This window comes from Anolis carolinensis, chromosome 5, assembly GCF_035594765.1.
Source record: "Anolis carolinensis isolate JA03-04 chromosome 5, rAnoCar3.1.pri, whole genome shotgun sequence".
In the NCBI taxonomy this organism is placed as follows: domain Eukaryota; kingdom Metazoa; phylum Chordata; class Lepidosauria; order Squamata; family Dactyloidae; genus Anolis; species Anolis carolinensis.
The window spans coordinates 146,925,288-146,952,020 of NC_085845.1; the positions used below are offsets into that span (position 1 = coordinate 146,925,288).

General features: G+C 36.1%; 1 protein-coding gene across 3 annotated transcripts in view; it reads left to right on the plus strand.

The window, feature by feature from the left end:
• arid2 (AT-rich interaction domain 2) overlaps window positions 1-26,733 on the plus strand; it is a 125,973-nt gene that overhangs the window by 62,431 nt on the left and 36,809 nt on the right. For all 3 annotated transcript variants that reach the window (XM_062982517.1, XM_016993821.2, XM_003221191.4), the window contains 5 exons: window positions 17,190-17,323; window positions 17,453-17,671; window positions 21,223-21,290; window positions 24,855-24,921; window positions 25,006-25,256. In XM_062982517.1, coding sequence (XP_062838587.1) covers window positions 17,190-17,323; window positions 17,453-17,671; window positions 21,223-21,290; window positions 24,855-24,921; window positions 25,006-25,256 — 739 coding nt within the window. The remainder of the gene's footprint in view (window positions 1-17,189; window positions 17,324-17,452; window positions 17,672-21,222; window positions 21,291-24,854; window positions 24,922-25,005; window positions 25,257-26,733) is intronic.

Genomic DNA, 26,733 nt, shown 5'->3' on the forward strand with positions numbered 1-26,733 from the left:
TTTTCTGGCTGAAATGGTGGAAAACCCAAGTTTTCCTCTTCATCATTCACAACAGCACTAGGAACGGGACTACATGGCCCATGAGTCATCACAGTCTGGGTATTTTAGAAGTAAATTATTTCTTACTCTGAGTCAGGAATATGCGGATAGAGATACCAAATGGTTCTATAGAGAAAGCAGATGCAAGAAAATGAGTTTTATACATTACATAGGGTTGACCATTATTAATCATCTGTATTATTTTTAGAAGCATGTTTTTGCCCTTTTCTAAGCATGAAATGTATATGTTATGACTTCACATTATCAAATAATGTAATATACATTTAGATGAGAATACAGGGAATAATCCTGAAGCACTTTGAGATCCTATCTGTAATTTTTGTAACAATTTATATAACAATCATAAGCTTATGTTTTAGTTGCAATATCACTAATTTCAGTAAAGCATATGTTTAAAAACTACTGCTTCAATATTAACTATGCTACATGAACAGTCCAAGTGAAGTATCTCCTGAAGTTTACCATAATCCGTAACCTTACTGATCTGGATATAGTAACAGAGAAAGGACAGTTGTAAAAACACCAATATTTTAAAAAGCGTTTGTTGACATTAAAGTATATATTTTAGGCTACAGTGCCATGCACACTTATTTGTGACTCAGCCCCTTTTGATCACAGTGGAATTTTCTTCTGAATAAATATGCCGAGATTTTACTTCATATCTTTGATTTGTATAGAACAATATTGTAATTGCAATGTTGAGGAACCATATATGAATGAATTTTTTTCTGTATCAATATGTGATATTTTAGTTGCTTTCTATTTAGCTTTTATTTGACACCTATAAAATATATATTTACCCTTGAGAACTTCAGTAAGGAAAAACTCACCAAGCTCTGTGAATTTGAAGAGGAAAAGTGGGCAAAAGAGAACACTGGGCAGATAGAAAACCAAAGATGATATGAATAGGAAACAGATTTCAGATTTTTTGGATTTTGGAATACCAACAAAACAGGGTTGAATCCGATATATATGTGTCCGTGTATAATACCCACAGAGAGACTCATGTACATACGTGCATATACACACCCATATATAGTATGCTTAAAATAAAAACAACCATTTACTGTTATTGCATACCTGCAGTAATTTAAAATATGGACTAATTATTAGAAGCTTTTTTTATTTGCTAGGCACCTATATTATACTTTCGATTAATAAAAGAATATTATTAGATATAACAGTGTTAGAGTAGAATGAAATGCACCATAAATAAAATCAGTCTAAAAACCTGTTCCTAGGAAAGGTACATCTCCCAACTTCTAATAATCCCCACACTCAGCAGATAGCCAGTTGTCAAAAGCCTGGCTGAATTACAATAAAAATTAAAATAAAAACAACTCTCCCTTGGTATGATAGGTACATATATATATACGTAAGTATATTAACAAATATAATGAAAATATTGTTAATGCAGGGATATATGTTGTATATATTCTTGTAGTAGCAATTTTTTCTAAGCAGGCCCAGAAATATGTTCTATTAAATCCTGCGGTACACACATTTTTATTTTTTCTCAGGCTTTATTGTAATTATTAAAGCTGAAGAAATCTGAAATGCCTCTAAGAAAAACTTTGAAATAAACAGTTAACCAACATAGTAATCTATTCAAATAATTTGGGGTAGCCCATATAACTTGTTGATGTATTATTATTTATCTAATGCACGTACATATTATATCCTTCCCAAAAGCTGTTGCAATGTGTGAAATATTTCTCCCTATGATAAATGATTCCACATGAAGAGTTATAATATGACCTGGTGTAGTTGATAGTTTTAGGTGTAATTAAAGTGTTTGCAAAGGGAATAATTTCAGAATTGGAATGGGAACTTGCTAGATACCAATCCTGATCTCAGTAGGCAAAACTGCAGAAAAAGTGTGTAATCTGTACTGTCTGGGGATACTTTAGATTGCTGTAGGGAGATAGTGGGAAATCAGCACGATAATAAAATACAATTATAGAACATGTGTTTGTGACCAAAATTATTATTTTGGAAAAGTGAAAACTGAGGGCCGGGCTTTAGCACAGCAGGTTAAACCACTTGTTGCAGTAAATCTTGTCAGTCAAAAGGTTGACAGTTCGAAGCCCAGGTCAGGGTGAGCTCCTGGCCTTTAGCCCAGCTTCTGCCTACCTAGCGGTTTGAAAGTAAAATGTGAGTAGATACATTCATACCGCTTAAAAGCAGGGAGGTATTTTAGGGTACCCATAAGGAAATGCCAGAACAATGGAGGAAGTTTACAAACAAAGAACTTCCCTCTTCGGCAGGGAGATGGAGCAACAGCACTCCCCTCCCCCTGTTGGCCAGAACTGAGCACAAGACTCCAAGATGCCAAAGATTGGAAAAGCCTATATATGCATATATATATATATATATATATATATATATATATATACACACACACACACACACACACACACACACACACACACACACACCTCTTTCTATGTACAGTTGTCTGTCTTGTCAGTTTATAAAAACCGCCCTGAGTTCCCTTCGGGGTGAGAAGGGCAAAATACAAATACTGTAAAAAAAATGCACGAAACGTTCTACAGTGAAGACTGCAAGGAAGTCTGTCAAGGCTAGTTGAAAAAACCATATGAAAACAGGAGGGATTGTGTGTGGTTTGAACTACTATTCAGCAAACTCCCTTCACATTCATTTCTTTTGCCAGAGTTTTGGTTGAAATGTACACACACACATACAGGAAACTAATGCAAGATGAGGTTCTAGTACACATAAATATACTTTATTTTAGTAATTGACAATATTTCAAAAATCAATGTTCCAAAGGTGTATTTACAAGGATTTAATTTATGTCAGTGTGCATTGACTAGGGAGATATTCCTAACGAAACAGGAAGTAAAGATAAAAAATACTCATAGTACACAATTTAAACAGAATTAAAGCAATTAATTTAAACAGTTAATTGTTAAAACAATTAACATAAAAACAATTGCAGCTTTAAAACAGTGGTGTAGAACACAAGAAATCTGTTTCTAAAACATTCTTCCCCAATTGGGTACCTCCATTTGGGTACCACAAAAAAAACACCAAAAAACAATAGCCAGTATGGCCAGGAGTCAGACTTTGCGGGACTGTAGAATACACAAACGATTCCAGTTGGAGAATGCTGCTGTAAGGAATTATCTAGAACAGGGGTTCTCAACCTGGGGTCACCAGATGTTTTTGGCCTACAACTCCCAGAAATCCCAACCAGTTTCCCAGCTGTTAGGATTTCTGGGAGTTGAAGGCCAAAACATCTGGGGATCCCAGGTTGAGGACCACTGATCTAGAACAAAGTGGTATCCATACCTACCAATTAGTCAAACACAGTCTAATGAAAACCAGAAATTGTTAAAATTCCATGGTCTAATTCCTAAAGGTTGCTGTACTACATAAATGTAACTGCTGTTAATGGGAGCTGGAGATTTGGAAAGTTGAAATCCAGCTTCATCTGGGAACTAAATCCTGAGAATCGTTTTATATGGTCTTTTTCCAAACATTCAAAATATTTAGATGGGGAAAATTCATAATCTCCAACTTTCAAAACCATTTAAAAGCCATCTTACAATATGGTAATAAGTTACATGCAGGAATACCCTCGCAGTAGCACAGCTTGGAAGTATGGGCGAAATCTTTACCTTTTTTGACTTTCATATACAGAAAATAAGAATAAATAGTGGTTAGGGAGCATGAGTGGTTGCAGCTCTTACGGTGAAATATTCACCTCTCTGTTACCACATCTGGCTAATTCATTTAAGTGTAATCCAAAGAAACACATTTCTGTTCTACATCCGTGTTGAGAGAATCATATTAATTGGGTGGGGGGGGGGGGATTAGATGTGCTTTTTTATTTTATCATTTTCTCTTCGTTTTGCCTACTTTAAAAAAATGGTACTCTTGCAAAGTAGATGATGTAGCAGTTTGCAGTTTTTCCAGTAGAGAGCAGCCTTTTCTAAGCAGTCAATATACTGATATGTTTTACTTTTTCACACTGAAGGGGAATGAGGAAGTGACAAGTGCTGAGGATTTTTAATGATATAAAGGAGCAAAAAACAAATAAAGTATCTTAAGTTTTTCTTGCATTCATTTTTTTAAAATTAAAGTGGTTTGGAGGGATTGCACTGGTTTGTGCAAAACCAAACATATTTCCTCAAACTGGGGAAATAATTGATGCACACATTTATTTTATTCTTTTCTGTCCTATCTTAAATTGACTTTAAAAATGCAACAACAGATATTTTCTTCCTTCCTTCCTTCGGGATATTAACTTCAAATGAATGTTGATGACTGCTTAACAATTTCAAGCTCTGTCCCATTTCCTTGTCATGATGGGATGCTTAAGTTTTCTTGTTTCCTATCACTACTTTCCATAATCATTATTGTCAATCAACCAATAATACAATGGCTCCTTGGTATCCTCTAAGCCAGGGGTCCCCAAACTAAGGCCCGGGGGCCGGATGCGGCCCTCCAAGGTAATTTACCTGGCCCTCGCTCTCATTTATAATATAATATTTTTATATCCATTTTAATAATATAATATATTGTATATACATATAATATGATAATAATATCATTTTATACAATACAGTACTAACAATAATATCATATAATAATATTAATTATATGTTATATATTACATATAATATTACAGTATAATATTACAGTACAGTATAGTTCAATATAGTATAATGCTAATATTGTGCTATGCTAATAATATAATACATTGTATGTACATACAGCTGCTCTGAGTTCCCTTCGGGGTGAGAAGGGTGGGATATAAATGTAGTAAATGAATAAATAAATAATTTTGGACTTAGGCTCGCCCAAAGTCTGAAATGACTTGAAGACACACAACAAGAACAACAACAATCCTAATTAACCTGACTATCTCATTGGCCAGAAGCAGGCCCACACTTCCTGTTGAAATCCTGATAGGTTTATGTTGGTTAAAATTATTTTCATTTTTAAATATTGTATTGTTCTTTCATTGTTATTGTTGTTGTTTTGCACTACAAATAAGATATGTGCAGTGTGCATAGGAATTTGTTTGGTTTTTTTCCCCAAATGATAATTCGGCCCCTCAACAGTCTGAAGGATTGTTTTTAAAACTCTGCTTTAAAAGTTTGAGGACCCCTGCTCTAAGCTTTGATCCCAGGACCCTTGAGGATAACAAAATCTGTAGATGTTCAAGTCCTATTGTATACAATTATGTAGTAAAATGATCCTTATATGTAATGGCAAAATCATTTAAAAGTATTTTCCAGCTATGAATGCTTGAATCTGTGAGTATGAAAGACCAGCTGTACCCTATTTCATTTTGTCAGACAGTGTTTGTGTCACACTGTGTGTTTTTTTGTTTTATTTTCACTTTGTTGTATGTGTAAGTCATTAAATAACTTGGAAAATTAGCTCTCAAAGCATAGTTACTTTAAAACCCGCCAGTCTAATAACAGGCAATTCTCAGTAGCTAATTAGTTTACACTTTTTAAAATGTAACTAAAATGGTTTCATATTTAAAATCATGTGAATGTTACAATGTGTTGACCTGTGTTACAAAACACACCTACATAACCTAAGGCAACAGTAAGAATAAACTTGCATACATACTAGTTAAGAAAAACTGTGGGATTAATAAAGAGATTACTGAGAATGTAGAATAATAATGTGTCCAGACAAATTACCCCTCTGGTAATATTACCCAAAAGCAGTGTAGATTTAAAAAAAAAAAGTGGAAGAGGAAGAGGAACCACTTCTACTAATATTAAAATGGGCTTTAGAAATGCTTCTGCCACAGAACCAGTGAGTTGCTCTTATATCAGAAGTTCTCTTTCTAAAGAAGGATCATCAGTTTTAAAATGTGTTTGTTTCTTTAAAAACAAACCTTTCAGCAATAGTGAATAAACAATAGAAACAGCAAATTCTTTTCCCCACTAGTAATTGCGGGACTTAAAGAATGCACCCTTATCTTATCTGAAATTACAGTTTTGCCTCAAAAAGAAGCAGTATTTTCCCATGTCACATTATAGATACAGTGCAAGTTAGTTATACCTTTATTATTTAGAAAGAGAATTACAAATAACCTGCTTTTTCTTCTTTGTGCTCTCTGTGAATCACAGAATTGATTCAGAGCACTGTTAGGACCATTCTAAAATCACTAAGCAGCAAAGTTTTGGAAGTAGCTTCTCAAAGAACGGGTGTCGTTGACACACAAGTTTTAATCATGCAAAGGTCCTCCCGACCACTGCCGATATCTAGGCCTCCAGGTTCAATGCCGAGTCCAAGAGAACACCCGACTGTGAACCTGTGTCTTCAGAGGGAGTGTAACCCCATCCAGCACAGGTTGAATCCCTATTCCCTGGTCTGCCTTCCAGATAGATACTTGGTACTGTGTTGATGATTTTCACCTCCCCTAGCTGTCACATCATCCTAAGCCCAACTCCATCATAGTGGATGAAGCCCAATTGTGATAGAGCCAACATCTCCATGTGGATAAATAACCTATTTGTAATTTATTACCTCACAGTCTGATCTGAAACCTAATTTTACTAGACACAGAAAACATATTTCAGCATTTATATTGTGCTTTTCAGGTTGGGGTTGAGTGCTGCACATTGCTGATTTCTAGAACCTATGTAGAACCTATGTAGTTTCAGTCTTTTAGTTCATGTTATAAGTAAACAATTCTAATGTTATCTTGAGTCCAAGTTGTATTTGTACTGATACTAACAAATTGACTGCAGAAACTTTGATAGAAGGTATATCAAAATTTACTTTCAAATAGCAGCCAGACTCTGGTTCCTCAAGATGTTTGGTAGTAGTTCTGATTCATAGTATTTCAAGCAAAACAATGTTGAGAGCATAGTGAAGACAGCTCTGTGATTAATTGTAGAGTAGTCACTTCTGCTCTTCCATATGCTAATTGCAACATTTCTCCCAACAGTCTTGGTTTGAGCCAAGATATTTCTCCATCTCAGCACTCGATCTAGTAGTATTTCTGTATATTTCTTTTGGCTGTCATACTTTAAAACATTACATTAAGTAGGTGCAGTATTATTTTGATTTGTTATGTTTGCATTGGACAGAAAATAGTATTGCTAGTGTACATTCACTCTTTTAAAAAACCCTTTGTGCGTATATTTGAGCTTTAGGAAAAATGTAAAGACATGGCTCTGTGTGCAAACATTTAACGAATAAGTATTATGATCTGACATGGCCCGAATTAAGGTTTAGGTAAGAGGTATTTGTATGAATGGACTGAATTATCTATGTGTTTTAAATTTTGTATAATGTTTTTATTAAGTATTTAATTGACGTAATTGTGCTGTTTGATTTTATTGAGCCCTGTAAGCCGCCTTGAGTCCCTACGGGTGAGAAAGGCGGGTAAAAATATTGTAAATAAATAAATAAATAAATAAATATTTAGTCTTTATTGCAGTGCTAAATTAACATGTTAGAGGTGTAGAAAAACTTCATTCTACAATTTAGGAAAATTAGTAATGGTACTTTTGTTAAATGAGAAACATTTCTATAATCTTAATATTCTAGAATTCTGCATTGTGCTGTTTTGTGTTTCTCAAAGAATCTTTCCTTCTTTAGTGTTAAACTATAAAGTATTTTAAAGTACTGCTGCCATTTTATAGGTACTGCAGAGTGAGCAGAGGTCACACATTGCTTTGTCCCATATGGTTGCGTATGTTCCACTTCAAAATAAATACAGTAGAGTCTCACTTATCCAAGCCTCGCTTATCCAAGTTTCTGGATTATCCAAGCCATTTTTGTAGTAAATGTTTTCAATATATCATGATATTTTAGTGCTAAATTCATAAATACAGTAATTACAAAATAATATTACTGCGTATTGAACTGTTTTTTCTGTCAAATTTTTCCAGCTGTAGAGTATCTGCATTGCTTATAGTTGCATGCAGACCATCCTTCCATATAATAAACTATATTGCCTGTGAGTTATTTCTCCTGCAAGAAAAGGTCATTAAAAAAAAATTGTGCCAAAATATTACAATTTATTTTTGTGCAGTCTCAAAGGTAAATTTTTGTATTACACAGAATTGTCCAAAAGATATTTCTCTAAACATAAGAGATAACTGAAATGTCCTTTACATTTCCGTGTGTGGTAAAGTCTGTGTTTTCCCAGAAGCCAATAGTATAATTGTTCAGTTTTATTATTTTCCTTTAGGTTCAAAAGCAAAGCTGTTCAGAATTTTAGAATAAACTTTATTGAAAGTCTATATAAATGATAGATAATCTTTATCTGTTGTAAATTTAATATCACTTCTGTGGATTCATTGTAGTCAAATCTTTTTATAATAGTTAATACTCTTTAATTCCTCATATTTTCCCATTCCCTCTCCTTATATATTGGTCGTATCTAATATTCTCTCTTTTCTTGTCAATAAATACTCTTCTTTTAAATTGTCTACTTTAGCTACTCCTTTTTGTATTTGTTTCTCATTTGCCCCCAGGACCAATAGAAAACTAATAAAGCCCAATCACTACTAGCCCAAGAAAAAATACAAAAGTCTCAAAAATATTGATACTGCGTTGTGACATCTAAACATTAGACAGTGTTTCTTCCTTACCTGCTAGTCTTGTTTATAATACAAGATAAGTCTAGACATTTAATATATAAGTTAATAAACTAAATAGTGTTTGGTGCAACCCAGTCACGATTAGTGGGGCTATTAGTGGGGAAGTCACAATTTATTTGTTTAAGAGAATGTTTTCATTCTGTTCCACTGTAATAAGAAATCAAAATAAAGTATTAAAATGGTATTTTCTTCTCATAGCAAAATATCAACTTGCAATTTTATAAACAAGGAATCTATTTATTTATTTTTATTATTTCAAAAGGCCTCTACTTGAATTTTTTGCAATATGAAAATGTATTTAACTTTAATTAGTTAAGAATCCAATAATAAACTAGTGTTTTATAATTAGTTGACAGCTCTTAATGTAAGAAAATTTTGTTATACAGTGTTCCCTCACTTATCGCGGTGGTTACGTTCTAGGACCACCCCGCAATAAGTGAAAATCTGTGAAGTAGCGGCATTCTTTTTATTTTAATATCTAAACATTATTTTAATAGTTAAGTGGCCTTTTCCCCCGGGGGCTTGCAAGTGGGAGAAAGGCCACTTAACTGTTAAAAGCAGCAATGGGGTGGGCAAATAAAATAAATAAATAAAATCCTGTGAAACTGCGAGTCCGCGATAAGTGAACCACGAAGTAGCGGGGGAACACTGTACTTGTATTATAGTATTAGTGGTAAATGTGAAATCCACAGTTGCTGCAATCAGCTGTTCAACAATATTATACTTCTAGTTCCACAAGAAAATAAATATGCAGAGATATAAGTTAGTGAAGTGAACCCAGAGATAGTAAAATAGTGTCTTTAATGACACATCATAAATAGGTAACTACTTCCACTGTAATCTAATCTAGTTTTGTTTTATAAGCAAGGAGCATTTCGGAGCCTTATATCTGAGTATTAAACACACATCCTTTATATTGTTTTTGGAAGGAGAAAAATGAAAGAGTTATAGCAAATTCTTTATTATTATTTTATAAGACTTTCTTTATTCTATGACATCATTTACCACTATAGCTAAATCATTGAATATGTTTGAGCTAAATTGCTCTATTTGCGTATGTCATAATGTCCAGATATAAAAACAAAACACTCTTAACCACATTCATAGTATTAAAATTGGACTGGAACAACCCGTGTATTCTCTTCTCTGGTGTAAATTGGTATCATTTGGTTTCCAGATGACACTGATATTGGTAACGTGTTATGTCTAAACACAAAGTGTTTTGAAAAAAATTAATTCCACCTTTTTTTGACGTCGGAGCTGGGAAAAAATTCCAGATCATCTCTGCTGTCATTCTGCAATGCCCTTCAGACACTGTGGAGGCATGGGGCAGTCTTATGCCACCTCTCTAACTCAGGAAAGAAAGTGATATATGTCTGTGTCATCTGCAGAACAGATGTGAGAATTATACCGTTCCCCATTTTACAGGTTGTAAGAGCTGATTTCAGGATAATTAATAGAAATTTGTCAGCAGTAACCAGTAGTAACCATGATAAAAAAATTAGGCTACTGTAGCAGACTTTTCCATATTGTTTAGACACTTCAGTTAACACTTCATTGCTTTTACACTGCAGTAGGAAGAGTGCTTGAAAATCTTTGGAAAAAGCAAATAACAGTGGTACTCAACTTCGTCATAGTTTGCTCCTAATTTAAAAAGTTGGTTACAACCTTTAATATCCTTGACAATTTTGGCCTACGGTAACTATCTTTTCCCTGTGAGCTTTTATTTGTGCTTTAAGAAGTGGGAGAAGGGAGAGAGTATTTCCACTCTCTTGAGATTAGGAGAATTACCATCTAACAAGATCTTTTCTGTTAGTAGCACCCAGTTTGTGAAGGCAAGTTGTCAGCCTAGATTGCAGCTTAGACTAATGAAACTTTATTTGATGGATGTAAAATGGCTGGTGGTGAAACTGAACTTAGGACTGGGTGCTGCCATTGTAGCAGACCAAAAACAATAGGGTGGGATGGAATGATACAGACTTGTAATGCTTAGCCACTTCTCACACTGATAATGCCTCATTCCATAAAACATCAAAGTGTTTGTTTTAATGCTGAAATTATTGGTACATAATCTACATTTTTTGAGAAATGATCAGTTTTGGTCCCTGGGGTTAATAATACTCAGTTCAAGAGTCTACTATTTAAAAGTTTGATAATAGGTTTTTAAGTTTTTGTATTTCACCAAAGGGTATTCCTTTCCGTGTCCTGATCTTATTTTATGCTATAAATGTTAGGCAATCAGCTTTTTTCCTGACCTTTCTTGGCCTGCAAGCAATCAATTAATTCTCAAATTAGCTCCTCAAATCAACTTATTTTATAAGTTTAAACTCAACAAGCAGGGAGACTACATAATTTTTCCTTTCTTGCCCCATTGTAGGGTTGATGATTCCTATTTTATTTTTGCCATTATCATTGGCAAGGTGCAGAAACTCCATAATACTATGACAGCTCACTGAATAGTAGTTATTACAACAACTATAACTGCTTCTTGTAAATTTCATTTTATAGCATAAATGGGTTTAATTCATATATCTTAAAAAGTAGATTCAAATATTTTTATCCTGTATAACTTTTTACTATGAAGATTCTCAGAAAGATCTGTGGGATATTCATTAAAAGCATTGAGAAGTTTCTGATTTCCCTGGCTCTGATTTCATATGCTTTAGAAGTGAATGAAATATAACACATATTTTATTGATTGCTTTGAAGATGTGTGATCTCATGCACAGATTACATTATCCAAAATTGCTTTAAAATTGTGACAGTTAGATATTTACTTTGGAGCCTGGAAATCCTACCAGATGAAGCAAGAGCATTTATTCCAATTGTCTTATGATGCTTCATTTTCTCCTTACCTATGTCCAATGAACTGTGGGACTTACAGTTCCTGATAAGATAATGCAAGTTAAACTGGGGAAAATAAGTATGTCTTAGTCTTGTGCACACTCTCATTTGCTCACTTGTTTTAAAGAATGCATTTTCACTAGGCTGGGCCCAAAAGGCCTAGGGTAGAGAGAATGTTGCTTGAAATTGTTCTAACACTGCTTCTGATTGGCTCCAACAAATCTCACAGCATTTTAAAGTAGATATATGTATACAAGAAAATAAGGTTCTTCAAATATTCTCAGGTGCAATCTACAATTTTTTTTATTTTTTTTCATCATAGCAGTAGTTACAGCCTTTGCTGAACCATCATGGTTCCCAAGCCCCTGGTAAACTGTATATTCCCCAATCTGGATTATGGTTCTTGGTTATGGTGTTGATTTTATAGAATTTTAGTATTTGTGAGTCATCACATTCATTTTGTGTGTGTAGATTAAAGCTCTATTGAAGTTGTTGCTGAAGGGGAGATAGGGCAGGGTACAAATGAAGTTGTTATTGTTATCATCATCATCATTATGTTCAATGTAATCATGTTTATTTATTTATTTATTTATTTATTTCCAGAATTTATACCCCGCCCTTCTCACCCGGGGGGACTCAGGGCGGCTTACACAGTTGGCAACATTCAATGCCAAGAACACAACAATAAAACAAAAACAGTACACACAATGAATTAAAACTATAAAAATACATCATTAAAATACATTATAAAAATTAAAACATATGTAAATTAGCTCCATTTGTCTAAAAACCTCATGCTTCAGCCTTCAATCAGACCATGTCGACGTTATCATATTACTCGTTAAAAGCTTGTGCACACAGCCATGTTTTCACAGCCTTTCTGAAACCCAGAAGAGTTGGGGCTTGTCGGATATTTGTGGGGAGGGTGTTCCACAACCGGGGAGCCACCACCGAGAAGGCCCTGTCCCTCGTTCCCACCAGCCGCGCCTGCGAGGCAGGTGGGACCGAGAGCAGGGCCTCTTCAGATGATCTTAGGGATCTAGCTGGCTCATATGAGGAGATACGTTCAGATAAGTAAATTGGGCCAGAACCGTTTAGGGCTTTATAGTTCAAGACCAGCACTTTGAATTGGGCTCGGTAGCATATCGGCAGCCAGTGGAGCTGGCTTAGCAGGGGGGTGGTACGCTCCCTGTATGCCGCCCCAGTTATTAATCTGGCTGCCACCCGTTGTACTAGTTGGAGCTTCCGGGCCGTCTTCAAAGGCAACCCCACGTAGAGAGCGTTGCAGTAATCCAAACGAGCTCTAACCAGAGCATGGACCACCGTGGCCAAGTCAGACCTCCCAAGGAACGGGCGCAGCTGGCGCACAAGTCTTAGTTGTGCGAAGGCTCCCCTGGCCACCGCCGAGACCTGGGGCTCCAGGCTCAGCGATGAGCCCAGGAGGACCCCCAGACTGCGAACCTGTGTCTTCAGGAGGAGTGCGACCCCATCCAGCACAGGCTGTAACCCTATTCCCTGTTCAGCCTTACGACTGACCAGGAGGACCTCTGTCTTGTCTGGATTCAATTTCAATTTGTTGGCCCTCATCCAGTCCGACACAGCGGCCAGACACCGGTTCAGGACCTGAACAGCCTCCTTAGTGACAGGTGGGAAGGAGTGACAGAGCTGGACATCATCTGCGTACAGATGACACCTCACCCCGAAACTCCAGATGATCTCTCCCAGCGGCTTCATGTATATGTTGAACAACATGGGGGACAGTACTGACCCCTGTGGGACCCCACAAGACAATGGTTGTGGGGTCGAGCAGGTGTCCCCCAATGACACCATCTGGGAACGACCCTCCAGGAAGGACCGGAGCCACTGCAAAACAGTACCTCTGAGACCCATCCCGGCAAGGCGCCCCAGAAGGATACCGTGATCGACGGTATCGAAGGCCGCTGAGAGGTCCAGCAGAACCAGCAGGGACACACTCCCCCTGTCCAGTTCCCGGCGTAGATCATCGACTAAGGCGACCAAGGCTGTCTCGGTACCATGCCCCGGCCTGAAACCAGACTGCGCCGGATCTAGAAAATCAGTTTCAACCAAGAATGCCTGGAGTTGTGCGGCCACCACACGTTCCACGACCTTGCCCAAAAAGGGGAGATTGGAAATAGGCCGAAAGTTCTCCAATTGAGTGGGGTCCAGTGATGGCTTCTTCAACAGCGGTTTGATCACAGCCAATTTGAGGCTCGCTGGAAAAATGCCTTCCCGAAGGGAGGCATTCACCACCACCTTCACCCACTCGGCCAATCCCCCTCTGGCTTCTCTCACTAGCCAGGATGGGCAGGGGTCTAGGATGCATGTGGTAGCCCTCACCTCTCCAAGCACCTTGTCCACATCCTCGAGCTCAACCAATTGAAAAGAATCCATCAAAATGGGACAAGCAGGTGCTCGTGTTACATCCTCGGAAGCTGCCGTTAATATGGTGTCAAAGCCAGAGTGGATCAAAGCAACTTTGTCCGTAAAGAACCGAGCAAATGCTTCACAGCAGGCTGCCGAGTTGTCAGGGATCCCATCTTGGGAGACGGGATATAACAAACCTCTGACAACTCGGAACAGCTCCGCCGGACGGTTCTTTGCGGACGCAATATTAGCTGCAAAGAAAGAATTCTTTGCAGCATCTATTGCCGCGGCATATGTCCTAAGATAGGAACATAGCTGTGTTTGGTTTGACTTGCTCGGCTCAGAGCGCCACACGCCCTCTAGTTCCCTCTTCTTTCGCTTCATCGCTGCCAGCTCCTCAGTGAACCAAGGAGATGGTTTAGCTCGGGTACTCGAGAGGGGACGTTCCGGAGCAATTGTGTCTATTGCCCTAGTCGCCTAGTGTTGAAGGTTAGTGGGGAGACTCAGGATACTATAGTATTGTAAAGATAATGTTTTTGAAAGCCAGCTATGATCTTTGAATTATTGCTAGTTGAAAGTGTTCTTTAATTCATATTTGTCCCACTCAATTTAATTTAAAATATATCAAAGTGTTGGTTTTTTTTTACTAGATTCCTTTAATATTGTTATTGGCAATTTAATACAAGAGTCCAAGAGCCCAAGCCACACTATAAGCTCATATATTTTCCTTTTCAATTTGACTGGGGTGTGTGTATACAGAACAGATATTCTGCTAAAAAATATCTTGCAAGCGTGCATAATATTTAAACCTAAATTCAGCTGGTAGTCCCAACTTAATTAGGCCTATAGAGTGAATTGAATTTACACTAGAGTTGATTCAGCAGCTGATTCAGTGGGCCTATTTCTTGGGACAAGCGCTTGCATTTAAGCCTCACATTTTCCACCACAGGTTTTTTGTGTGTGTAAAGCTTGATTTATCACCAGTATTTCTGCTAGCCACATGAACTCTCCTTCACGAGCAGATAGATAGATGATCAAGTGGTAAAATCCGTTAAATTCTACTGTGAACAATTTAGATTGTATTTTAAAAATACAATTCCTTGTGTCCATTCTAATTTGAATGTCGTAGTTGTTACAGTGTCCGAGATTGTTATGGCCAGGATGCCATCTGGTTTTGTTGTTATGAACAGCAGGAGACTATGAAGAAGAAAGGTTGAAGCCTAGCCTTGCTACTGTTACTCACTTGTTACTGAAATCAGCTGGAACTGGATTACGAAGGAGATTATGCCTGTATTGACTGAAAGAAGATCATAGTTGCACTACTTTTGACAATTTCACTTATTTAATTTATATTTTTGTGCAAGGTAGTGAAAAAGGTGGAATCTTCATTTCTTGAATAATGCTTATTACCTGCTTCAGTTCTAGTGTCTTTTGTCAGATTTATGGACAGAACCCTGGTTGATCAAGATGACATGTACTGGGAATAGGATAAGGGGAACTCTCTTGGTTTCCTTGGACTGCCTGGGCATTGGTGACAACAATAGCTATTATGACTAACAACCATTCATAGCTTCATTCTCCATCATCCCGTCTAACTCCCTTATAAAGTCAAACAATTTCGTGGCAAAGAATTCTATATTTTTAATTACATAGTACATAAAGGAATACTTTAAAATTATCATCCAAAAGTGTGGGATAAAGAGTTTTCAGCATGTGGATGGTACATAAACACATACAGTAGAGTCTCACTAATCCAAGCTAAATGGGCCGGCAGAAGCTTGGATAAGCGAGTATCTTGGATTATAAGGACTGATCAAGGAAAAGCCTATTAAACATCAAATCAGGTTATGATTTTACAAATTAAGCACCAAAACTTCATGTTATACAACAAATTTGACAGAAAAAGTAGTTCAATACGCAGTAATGTTATGTTGTAATTACTGTATTTATGAATTTAGCACCAAAATATCACGATATATTGGAAACATTGACTACAAAAATGGCTTGGATTATCCAGAGGCTTGGATAAGTGAGGCTTGGATTAGTGAGACTCTACTGTACTTCTTTTTCTCAGGCTTATCCCAGGGGGGCTGTAAAAATCTTAAACTGGATGCAGTTAAGGGATTGATGAGAGAAATCTAAAGCTTAATAGATGGCAGCCTACAGTCAGGTTGGAAGAGGACTTCCTTGTGCTGACATTTTAAGCTATTAATTGGTCATGATTATATCTGTAAAGTTGTGATGAGGAATGTTTTTTACCAGCATAGTGTTGCATATGAAGAATCAACCTATCTGGAGAAAGCAGACCTAGCTTCAGTTACACATGCCAAATGTTTTACTTAAAGATCCTATAGGACTTACTCTTCTGTGAAGAACATGCAATTTCAGTCTAACATTTTATTTTTATTATTGATACAGAAAAGGCTTTTGTTTCTTCCTTAATCACAGGAAGCCTGATTAGTCATTTTATTCCTGATTCTCAGAACCAATACCTAACTCTCCTAGCCCCCCTCCCCCCCCCCGGCCGCCGCCGCCTCCAGTGTGACTGTACTGTATTTGAACTATTGAGTACAACGGTTTGTTTCTTTGCTGGAAACACTTTAGGCAGCTGATGGCTCATGAACTGGTGCTGGTCCCATGGGTCACCACTTTGGGCATCACTATCTATACTATTGCACTTCGAAGGATAACTTATTTTTGTCTTTTATTTAACCCCTAACTGCTGTTCTGTCTAAACAGGATAAGATTATAACAACTAATAAACAGCAGCTTCTGATCTGAATCCATGATTTCAATTGGGTTTACAGACATTTCTGTAGTTGCCCATTTTAAATATAATGACGACTCTGATTAGTGGGCAAAACAGTGTTTTATGTATTTGAGCCACTAATAAATGGCTTGGATGATCTTAAAAACTCAACCTTCATTTTGTACTGACTAAGTGTATTTTGTGAAAGGGTCTAAATGTTAAAATGTTTCTAAGGACCTGGAGGTGTGAAATGGAAGGAGCTTTACAATTAGAATGATCTGCAGGACTGTGGAAATCGAATGTAATGTTTAATATAATTATGGATAGTGCTGTTGAAGATTTTATTTTTCTTCATCTTCCATTGTTTTAAAATCCAAATCTTCTAGTCTAGAAGATTATGTTAATTGAGTGTAATTGACTAAAAGTTTTGAATTAAAATATGTCTCAATACGCTTTAAAATTACAATTTTATAATTACTTTAGCATTGTAACTATATATTATGATGTTACTCATAGTGAAAAGTCCTTGCTCTTTATTTCAGTTATCTAGAAAAGTATGAGAAAGTGCATCACTTTGGTGAGGATGATGATGAGGTACAACCAGGCAATCCAAAGCCACAACTTCCTATAGGTGCAATTCCATCTTCCTATAATTACCAGCAACACAACATATCAGGTAATTTTTTTTTTTTTAAAAAATGTATTAATAACAGTTTTATTTGTTGTTGATGCCTATGGGAAGAATTTCCCAAGAGTTGACAGGTGCATTGCTAACCTAACTGTGTATTTCTGCCTTTTTACATAGATTTCCTTCGACAAAGTTATGGGCTATCTATGGACTTTAATTCGCCAAATGATTATAATAAATTGGTGCTCTCTTTGTTATCGGGACTCCCAAATGAAGTGGACTTTGCAATTAATGTCTGCACTCTTCTGTCAAATGAAAGCAAACATGTTATGCAGCTTGAAAAGGACCCCAAAATCATCACTTTATTACTTGCTAATGCCGGTGTATTCGATGACAGTAAGTTAATAATTTGAATAACTCTTTAAAGTGTCATTATACTGCTATATTTAGTAGAACTCTCTTGTTTTTTTCCTCTTATTTCCTGCATGCTCTGATTATTCGCCATATTATGCGTCATCAGAGCAGACATTTATCTAGTCCAGCACCATGTTTGCAGCCATTGGCCATCCAGATGCTTCTGGAAAGGTTACAGTATAGCACAGTGGTTCTCAGCTTGGGGTCCCAGATGTTTTTGGCCCACAACTCCCAGAAATCCCAGCCAGTTTACCAGCTGTTAGGATTTCTGGGAGTTGAAGGCCAAAAACATCTGAGGGCTCCAGGTTGAGAACCACTGGTATAGCATGAAAACAGCAGTCGTCCATTGATATATGTCGTCTTGGCTACTAGTGTTCAGAAGAATGCTTTGTCTTAATTTGGGCAATAAGCTGTTACGATTTATTGCATTAACAGACCAATCCTCCATAAATGTAGCCGTCTTATTTTAAAGCCATTTAGGCTGCAGGCTATGTCAAATTCTGGCTCTAATCCATATTGAACTCTTATCAGTTTTATTTTTTGAGCAAATGTGCATAGCATTACACTGTTGTGGTATTGCCATCACCACATATTGTGACAGTAAATTTTATATATTAATATGTATCTATTATCTGATGTTAATCCACTGACAATTGGTTTTAGCACAAGTGAGAAGCATTTTCTGTCCTGGTATAATTTTATCAGTTCTGTCATACTCCTTTTTAGCACTTTCCAAACTAAATGGCACCAAACTTTCAAACTGTTAGTTATAGAGCAAATGGATAACTTTTTTTGGCCTTTCATGTACTTTCCCACCTGTACAAAGTTCTTTTTGCGATGCAGTTATGAAAACCATAGATGTAAGTGTATGATTGATTTTAAATAAGAATGTTATTGTAGAGTGGGTTTTGTTTTCAATCTCCTTCCTAATCATCTAAAGCAATGGTTCTCAACTTGTGGGTTCCCAGGTGTTTTGGCCTACAACTCCCAGAAATCTCAGCCAGTTTACCAGATGTTATGGGTTCTGAGAGTTGAAGGCCAAAACATCTGGGGACCCACAGGTTGGGAACCACTGATCTAAAGCATGGAATTATCTTTCCCTTGTGAAATAACTTCTTCAAATAATTACTATATTTACTATATTTATGAGAAAGAAGGCACACAACAGAAGATGGTTACATATAGTCTGATGTTTCTGATACCAGTATTTCAAATGTAAGAACTTCATCTGCAAACTTCATCTTGTGTGGAGATGGGAGCATATCCTTTCTTTAATATGTAAAGTTAAAAGATGAAATTAACAGTATTCTGTGATCTCAGTATCCTCACCCATGTTTGATCTTTTGTTTGTCACTGTCTAGCTAGGAAATGTAAAATTATATTGCATCTTCAGAATGCCATTTTAAACAGACATTTGCTTTTTTATTTTATTTTAATGCTCCTTTAAATTTCATACTAATTTGAATATTTTAGCATCTGTTGTACTTCCTAGAAATAAAGCATGTGTGGCTTTCACAGCAGGCAGTATAGACAAATATTTGCCAAGATATTGGCCAGCCTTGAGATGTTTCTGTTTTAACAAACTAGTGGAATTAACTTTATAGCCAGAGTGCTTGGAAACCATTGCTGAAGAGATGTGCTCCATTAGTCCATTATGTCCGAATACAGTAACTGCTGTACATTTTTGGTTTGATTCTTTCCGTGAAGGCTTGTTAAGATGAAATCTCAGTTTGTTCAGTTATCAAGTTTCTAGGTGAAGTCAAAACCAAACACCTTCTGCCTAATGTTGGTATAATATGAAGTTTCTGCTTGAGAATAGTTGTTCAGCATTACCTTTTTATCCAGAAAATAGATAAGTTTTATCATACATGTCTAAATTATATTCCAGAAGATACAGTTTTCATACATGCCTAAAAATGCACAGGCAATCCCCAAGTTACAAACATCTGACTTACTAATGATTCATAGTTAAGAACAGGGGTGAGACAACAGGCAGTGAGAGAAATCTGCCCCTAGAAAGAGAAGTTCACTTCTGAAAGAGTTATCTCAACTGAAGCTTTATCATCAATCCTTGTTTCCACACAAGCCAAATTTTTCAAACTCCAATTATCATAGGGACAAAACGTAAGGTGGAATCTTCTGAACTGGGGCACAAGCAGCAAAACAAACACGACAGGAGTGTTCACCCTGCCCTATGCTTTCCAAAGATATGGCTGGAGTTACATTTAGAAAATGTACCTGTTCCAACTTACATAAAAATTCAACTTCATATTACAGCTTAATCATTCAGACAAATATTCTAGAGACCAAATTTTTGGAAAAGAATTCTATGCAGCTCCATACTTTGATTAGAATAGGTATCAAAAATAATTTTGATAATAATTGTATTTTAAAAAATCTTACTGTCTTATTCCTAAAAATCACATATTTAAACTTGACAAGTAAAGTTGAAAGTTTTCAGGTGCATCGGAGTGTGATGAAAGCTACTACTATGTGTCTGTGTCAATTTATATAAATGATGCATTTGTGCTATATTTTCACTTAGAACTTTAAAATTATATCATTTTGCTGACTGTGACTTCCACATGTATTTCCATTTTTCACAATAGTTCTTTCCAAAAAAGTTTCACTTTCTTGAAAAATTCAAATATATGACTCAGCCCCAGTGGCAAAGTGTATTACAGCACTGAGCTGCTGAACTTGCAGACCGAAAGGTCCCAGGTTCAAATCCCGGGAGCGGTGTGAGCTCCTGCTGTTAGCCCCAGCTTCTGCCAACCTAGCAGTTCGAAAACATGCCAATGTGAGTAGATCAATAGGTACCGCTCCGGCGGGAAGGTAATGGCGCTCCATGCAGTCATGCCAGCCACATGACCTTGGAGGTGTCTACGGACAACGCCGGCTCTTTACCTTAGAAATGGAGGTGAGCACCAACCCCCAGAGTCAGACATGACTGGACTTAACGTCAGGGGAAACCTTTACCTTTTTTATGACTCAAATTAAAACAAATAGAATAAACATCTACTTTGAATGTTGTTTGCATTATGTGTTTTGAACAAAACACATTTTCATAACTCTAAAATTAGTTTCTTCAGCATAGATTTTGGCTTAGGTGTTTGTTTTGTTTTTACTTATTACCTTGACCTCTGGTATAAATATGGCGTATGTATAGTTTTATTTTTCAGCATTGAAAAGGAAAATTGTATTGTTCCAGTTAACATCAACTCAATATGTATGGTCTTTGATTTTTTCTGAAATTATGAATTCTTGTCTTCCGAAAAGAAAGCTGTCTTCTATCCTTGCTGTAATCTGTGATCTCCTCAATTCAGTTAGAATAAAGCATTGTTCAAGACAATGTACAAATTGCATGCCATTTTCAATTAATACTACATTAGTGGTATATATTTCAATTGAATTAGATTGACTTGCTACAATGCCACATGATAACTCTTAACATTTTCAAATTACCTACAATATTACAAAGGCTGTTTGTGGGGGGAAATTGATTGTAACCTTAATGCTTTATTAATTTGTAGCTTTAGGTTCATTTTCTACTGTGTTTGGTGAAGAATGGAAGGAGAAAACGGATAGAGATTTTGTTAAGGTAATTTTTTAAATATTTAAAACTTAAAAGCAACTCATCTAAAATATTTTTATGAGAAAGCCATACTAAAACTTCATCATATAGCTTACACAACCATCATGTATTAAGGAATATGATTTTTTTAAAGTAAAATAGGTGGTGGAGGGAATTATAGCATGAGAATAAGAGTATGAGAAGCACTATTCAGTCAGATCTAGATATCATTTAGAAATGGATAGATATACACCCATATATGTGAATGTATATACACATACACATTTTTGAATTGAATGCCACATGGCTATTTTGTCATGATTGTTGTTGTTGTTGTTGTTGTTGTTGTTGTTGTTCACAATATGTCATTTGTATGCACTTTTTTCTTGAGAACATACTTTACATTTAGGTGAATCACTGAACTGTATGCAACATTTTAATCAGTGGAGCAATAAATAGTTTAGGTCATTCTGGTGCCCTGAGCAATATTATACCCAAACTTAAACACTGGCATTTTATGCACAACGTGGATGTATTAACTCAGCTTTATTTAGAGCCCCCAGTGGTTTGCCCACTAGAGGACATGGCCTATTCTTTTAATAGACCAGCAAGAAAACTTACAGTATAAAATTTATTTTGTGTGACTGCAATAACTATTCATTAGTTAATGTTTTACAATAAATAGATCAGGGCGGACTAATAGCACTGCTTGATTGAATAAAACATTGTGATATTTTTGTGGAAATAATGCAGAATTAAACAAATCGTTTGTAAATAAGCTTTAGTAATTACAACTAAAACAGCCTGAAAAAAATAAAATAAAATGTAGGCTGCTTGCATACATTCATGAAATTTAATGTCATTGCAGAAATCAACTACCACAAAATGGACCACAGTATCTATGAAATGAAAGTCATTCTTTGTTTTTTGTTTTTTTATTTGTGTTGAGCATTTGCAATAATCTACTAGATTTTGTGGGCCATCAATTAACTTCTAAATAAGCATTATTTTGAATAGTGTGTGTTATTTTTCTAATTAGGTATAGTAGAGTGGGCCACATGGGCCACAGCCAGCCAAATGCCCATGAATTCATCACTACCCTTGATATCATCTGCCACCATATGTTCTTTTGTATTTCCTGGTCAGATCACACAGGGCACACTGGGTTTCCTTCTTCTGCCGGTCACTCACCTCCCTTTCCATCCAATGATGATGTTTTAGAGGAGAGAAACTTCTGAATAGGTGCCTATTATGTGCTCATGTATGATTTCCAGTGAGCAGACATCTTGCATATTCTGGCATGATCAGCAACTACCAAAGACCAGAGTTAAGAGTATCAGCTCATCTCCCAATGAAAAATGGATGTGCAGATCCACTGCCTCCCAGGCTTCCACTCAAAAGTCCTTCAGCCACTATTTACTGGGGAAACAATACATCCTAGACAAGGAAGCAGATTTCTGACAGGGCCAATATGGAGTATCACCAGGTGGTGAGCCCACCTGGGCTCATTGTATTCTATTGGTCTGTCCTGACCATTGCTAGGACAGTAGTGTACTTGCTGTGTTTATGTTTTTTAATTGTTTTGTAATCCACCTTGAGCCATGAAGAGAGGCAGGTAAGATGTAAAATTATTATTATTATTATCACTTAAAACTGAGGGTATGCACAACATAGATAATAGCAAGCACTAAGGAGGCAGTATGGCTTGTCCTCTTCCTTTGTTTGTCCCCCATATGTTCATTTAAATGCGAATTTGGCGGCAATGGATTTGGCAGAAGTGTAGGACATGTGCATGGTTCTCCCACAATGGAGTTGGACTTCTGAGTCCTGTATGCATGATCGAGTATATCATGTTGGTAGAGAAAAAAAACATGCCCCTACAATATATATTGTGTCCAACATAATTGTTGGTAGTTATACTCTATTAAAGAAGGTCACAATTTGTTATATATCACTGGGTGTGTATGGAACCACAATAAACTGTATAATGATTCTGACCAGCTCCCATCAGTTGAAATAATTGTGTCTAAGAAAAGATGCTTCCAAGAATATCTCACCATTCGGTGTTAGCAGAAGCAGTATGGCTACAGTATGTTGTGGGTGTTTTCGTTTTCCTTTCCTTTTTTGAAAGTAAACCGCTTGGCTGTATTCCAGAATCTATTTATAAGAAACACTGTATATAGTACCACAGCACATTTACAAAATTAAGCTACTTCAAGGATGCCATTTACTAACTCTGCTTCTAAAAATATCTCTGTTGGAAATCCTGATTTTCCTTGTCTTTAACTTTAAATGGTGCAGCTCACTTAGTGATATAAATAGCTCTCCCTTTAAACAAGAGTACAGTGCATACAGTCCCCGAGTTACAAACATCCAACTTACAAATGACTCCTAGTTAAGAGTGGGGATGAGACAACAGGAAGTGAGAGAAATCTGTCCCTAGGAAGGGAAATTTACTCCTGAAAAAGTTATCATGGGGAAAAGGTGTCTCAACTGAAGCTTTATTACCAATCCTTGTTTCCACAACAAGCCAAATTTTTCAAAATCCATTATCACAGGGACAGAAAGTGAGGTGAAATCTTCTGAACAGGGACACAGATAGCAAAACAAACACCACATGGAGTTCACCCTTCCCTAAGCTATCCAGAGTTAGATCTCTCCCTCTCTCTCTCCCCCCCCCCCTCTCTCTATATATATAGATAGAGAGAGGGAGGGAGAGAGGGGGAGAGAGGGAGCTGGAGTTATACTTAAAAATGTACCTGTTCCAATTTACAAATAAATTTAACTTAAGAACAGACCTACAGTACCTATATTTTTTGTAACTTGGGGACTGTCTATATATACAATTTTGAAGTATTATTTTTAGTTTACATTTTATATAAAATAGGTTTTTCTTGGAAAACTGATAGTTTTACAATTGTTTGGTTGTATATCTTTCATTTTGTTTTCTTCCTCAACATTCATATTAGGATTTTTGTTCTTTTCCCACCTTTCTCTTCCTCCCCCTCAACCCAAAGTAAATCAGCATATTTTTTTTCTTGCCATCATTCCTACAGTGAAAACAAATAAAGGTTTCTTGACCAAGCAGTTTTTACAACAGAAGAAAAAAAGATAGATTGTGTTAAACAAAAGCATCTTGGAACAATGGAAAATGACAGATGATTTCAGCATATAACGTATAACGAGACTAAAATAATATTACAGCATTGGCCATGAGGTTTTAAAGAAGATAGATTGGGCACATTAAACTAAGGATGCCATCATCTGACCTTGAAAATATATTAAAGAATATATATTAAAGAAAAGCATAGGAGGATGCAATCTTTAAAGCACACAATTATGTCACTGCATACATATTGGTCATCTTGATAGTCATTTAGCTGTTGAAGGCAAAGTAGCATTTTGGGATTAGAAGCCTATGAACCTATATCAAAATGCAATGTAATTGCCTCCTTATTTAAAATATATATACAGTATATATTATGTATTCACCGTATGCATTGGTGTCTTTTTGTTCCATTCTTTTCAGAGCAATTATTGTATTAAAAGAAACTTAATACTAAAACATTTGTGGGGGTTTTTTTTGTTCAGTTTTGGAAGGATATTGTTGAAGATAATGAAGTACGTGACCTCATTTCTGACAGAAACAAATCTCAAGGTGAGTAACATAAAGTAAACATTAGACCATATCTGCTGTTATCTAGAGCAGAAGCCATTAAAATGAATATCTTATCTCTTATAGATTCAACATCAGAAGATTGGATATGGGAGTCTTTACTTCATCCACCACGCAAGTTGGGCATTAATGATATTGAAGGACAGCGGGTTCTCCAAATTGCAGTGATTTTACGAAATCTTTCCTTTGAGGAGGGAAATGTTAAGCTCTTGGCAGCTAATCGTACCTGTCTTCGTTTCTTGTTACTCTCTGCTCACAGTCATTTTATTTCTTTAAGACAGTTGGGGCTTGACACATTAGGAAACATTGCCGCAGAGGTAAGAAACATATAAAGACGGTGATACTTATAAATGAAATGGATTAAATCAAAAAGTTGATAGAGTAAAAGTATTTAGGATTGCTATATTAAAAAAGGGGTATTGATGCTTTTAAAAGTTTTTCAATCTCTTTCATATAAGATTTTCAAATGTTTTCTATCAAATTAGACTGTCATACCTAAAGTAGATCTGACGAAGCCAGTGGGATTCCATGGTTATGACTGAAGACTTGATCTTAAAAAAGCATTTTTAGAGATTTTACTTTCTCTGTACAATCTGTTATTTTTTCAGGATATTTTTTCTGTATATGAGGAAATTAATGCATTTTATGATGGGAATGAAGTTTTCAAATAAAAAAGTATTGTGTTGTTTGCATGGGTGAGATTAAAACATTAGATTTTCCCCTGCCACATCAGCATGTGATTATAGTTATCAGCAAATCTTCCAGTGGAAAAAAATAATTCTTAGACAATATTTTCCAATATTAAAAACCTATCTCTGCTATTAAAATAAAAGCCACAGATTGTTGGTAACAGGAGTTTTTAAACACCTTTGAGAATTAATGCCTCAAAGAAGTAATATATTTGATGTGTACTTGATCACAGTGGAAATTGAGTTTGCTTCATGCTTTGTAGTTCATTTGAAAAACACGGTGTTTCATTTGTTTTATGTATGTATGTATGTATCTGTCTATGCTGCTCAATTGACAATATCTTCAGGGCAATTTACAAATATAATAACCACAGTTGTTAAAATGTCAGAAATTACAATAAAAACAAAAAAAAAATCTGACATGGAATTAAAGTGCTCAAATACTTTGTCACAAGGAGATCCTAATTTGAAAAATAAAGTATTACAGTTAGCTAATGTTCCCTCAAGAAGATAAAGTAATAAGTTTTTATTCTGGGAAGGCCTTATACATCTACATAGTTTCCTGGGATTAATTTCTGTTGTTCTTAGGAGGAATTACCTCTAAATAAAAAATATTTATTACCCCCAGTACTGTATACTGTATTTAATAGACAGATTTCATTGTTCAGAAGAAAATTAAGAGTTTACCAGGAATGAAGTCTGGGGGAAAAGAACTATTTCTGTAGGTTCATCATATTCAAAACCTAAACCAGAAATCATGTAGCGTTTTAACAACAGATCTAATTTTTTGATCCAAAAGACGGTCAGAGTTTACAAAACAGAACTCAAGGTTCTGTGGTCTTGTCACCACTATCTTACAAATTTCAGGGTCCAGAAAAAAGAGTTTGGAGCAGCATAGATCCTATGGCCCATACCTTCCCTGCCACTGGCCAAATAGAGCAAGATAAAAGATACTTGAATTTTCCAGATGTTGACAAACTACTGCTTCTCTCATTGGCCAAGCTGAAGGGAACTGGAAATTAATAAGAGCATCATCAGAATCCCAGCTTTGATTGAGAATCAGAACCAAGTTCTACTGTGTTGAGTAGGACTTAGCCTTGGAAAA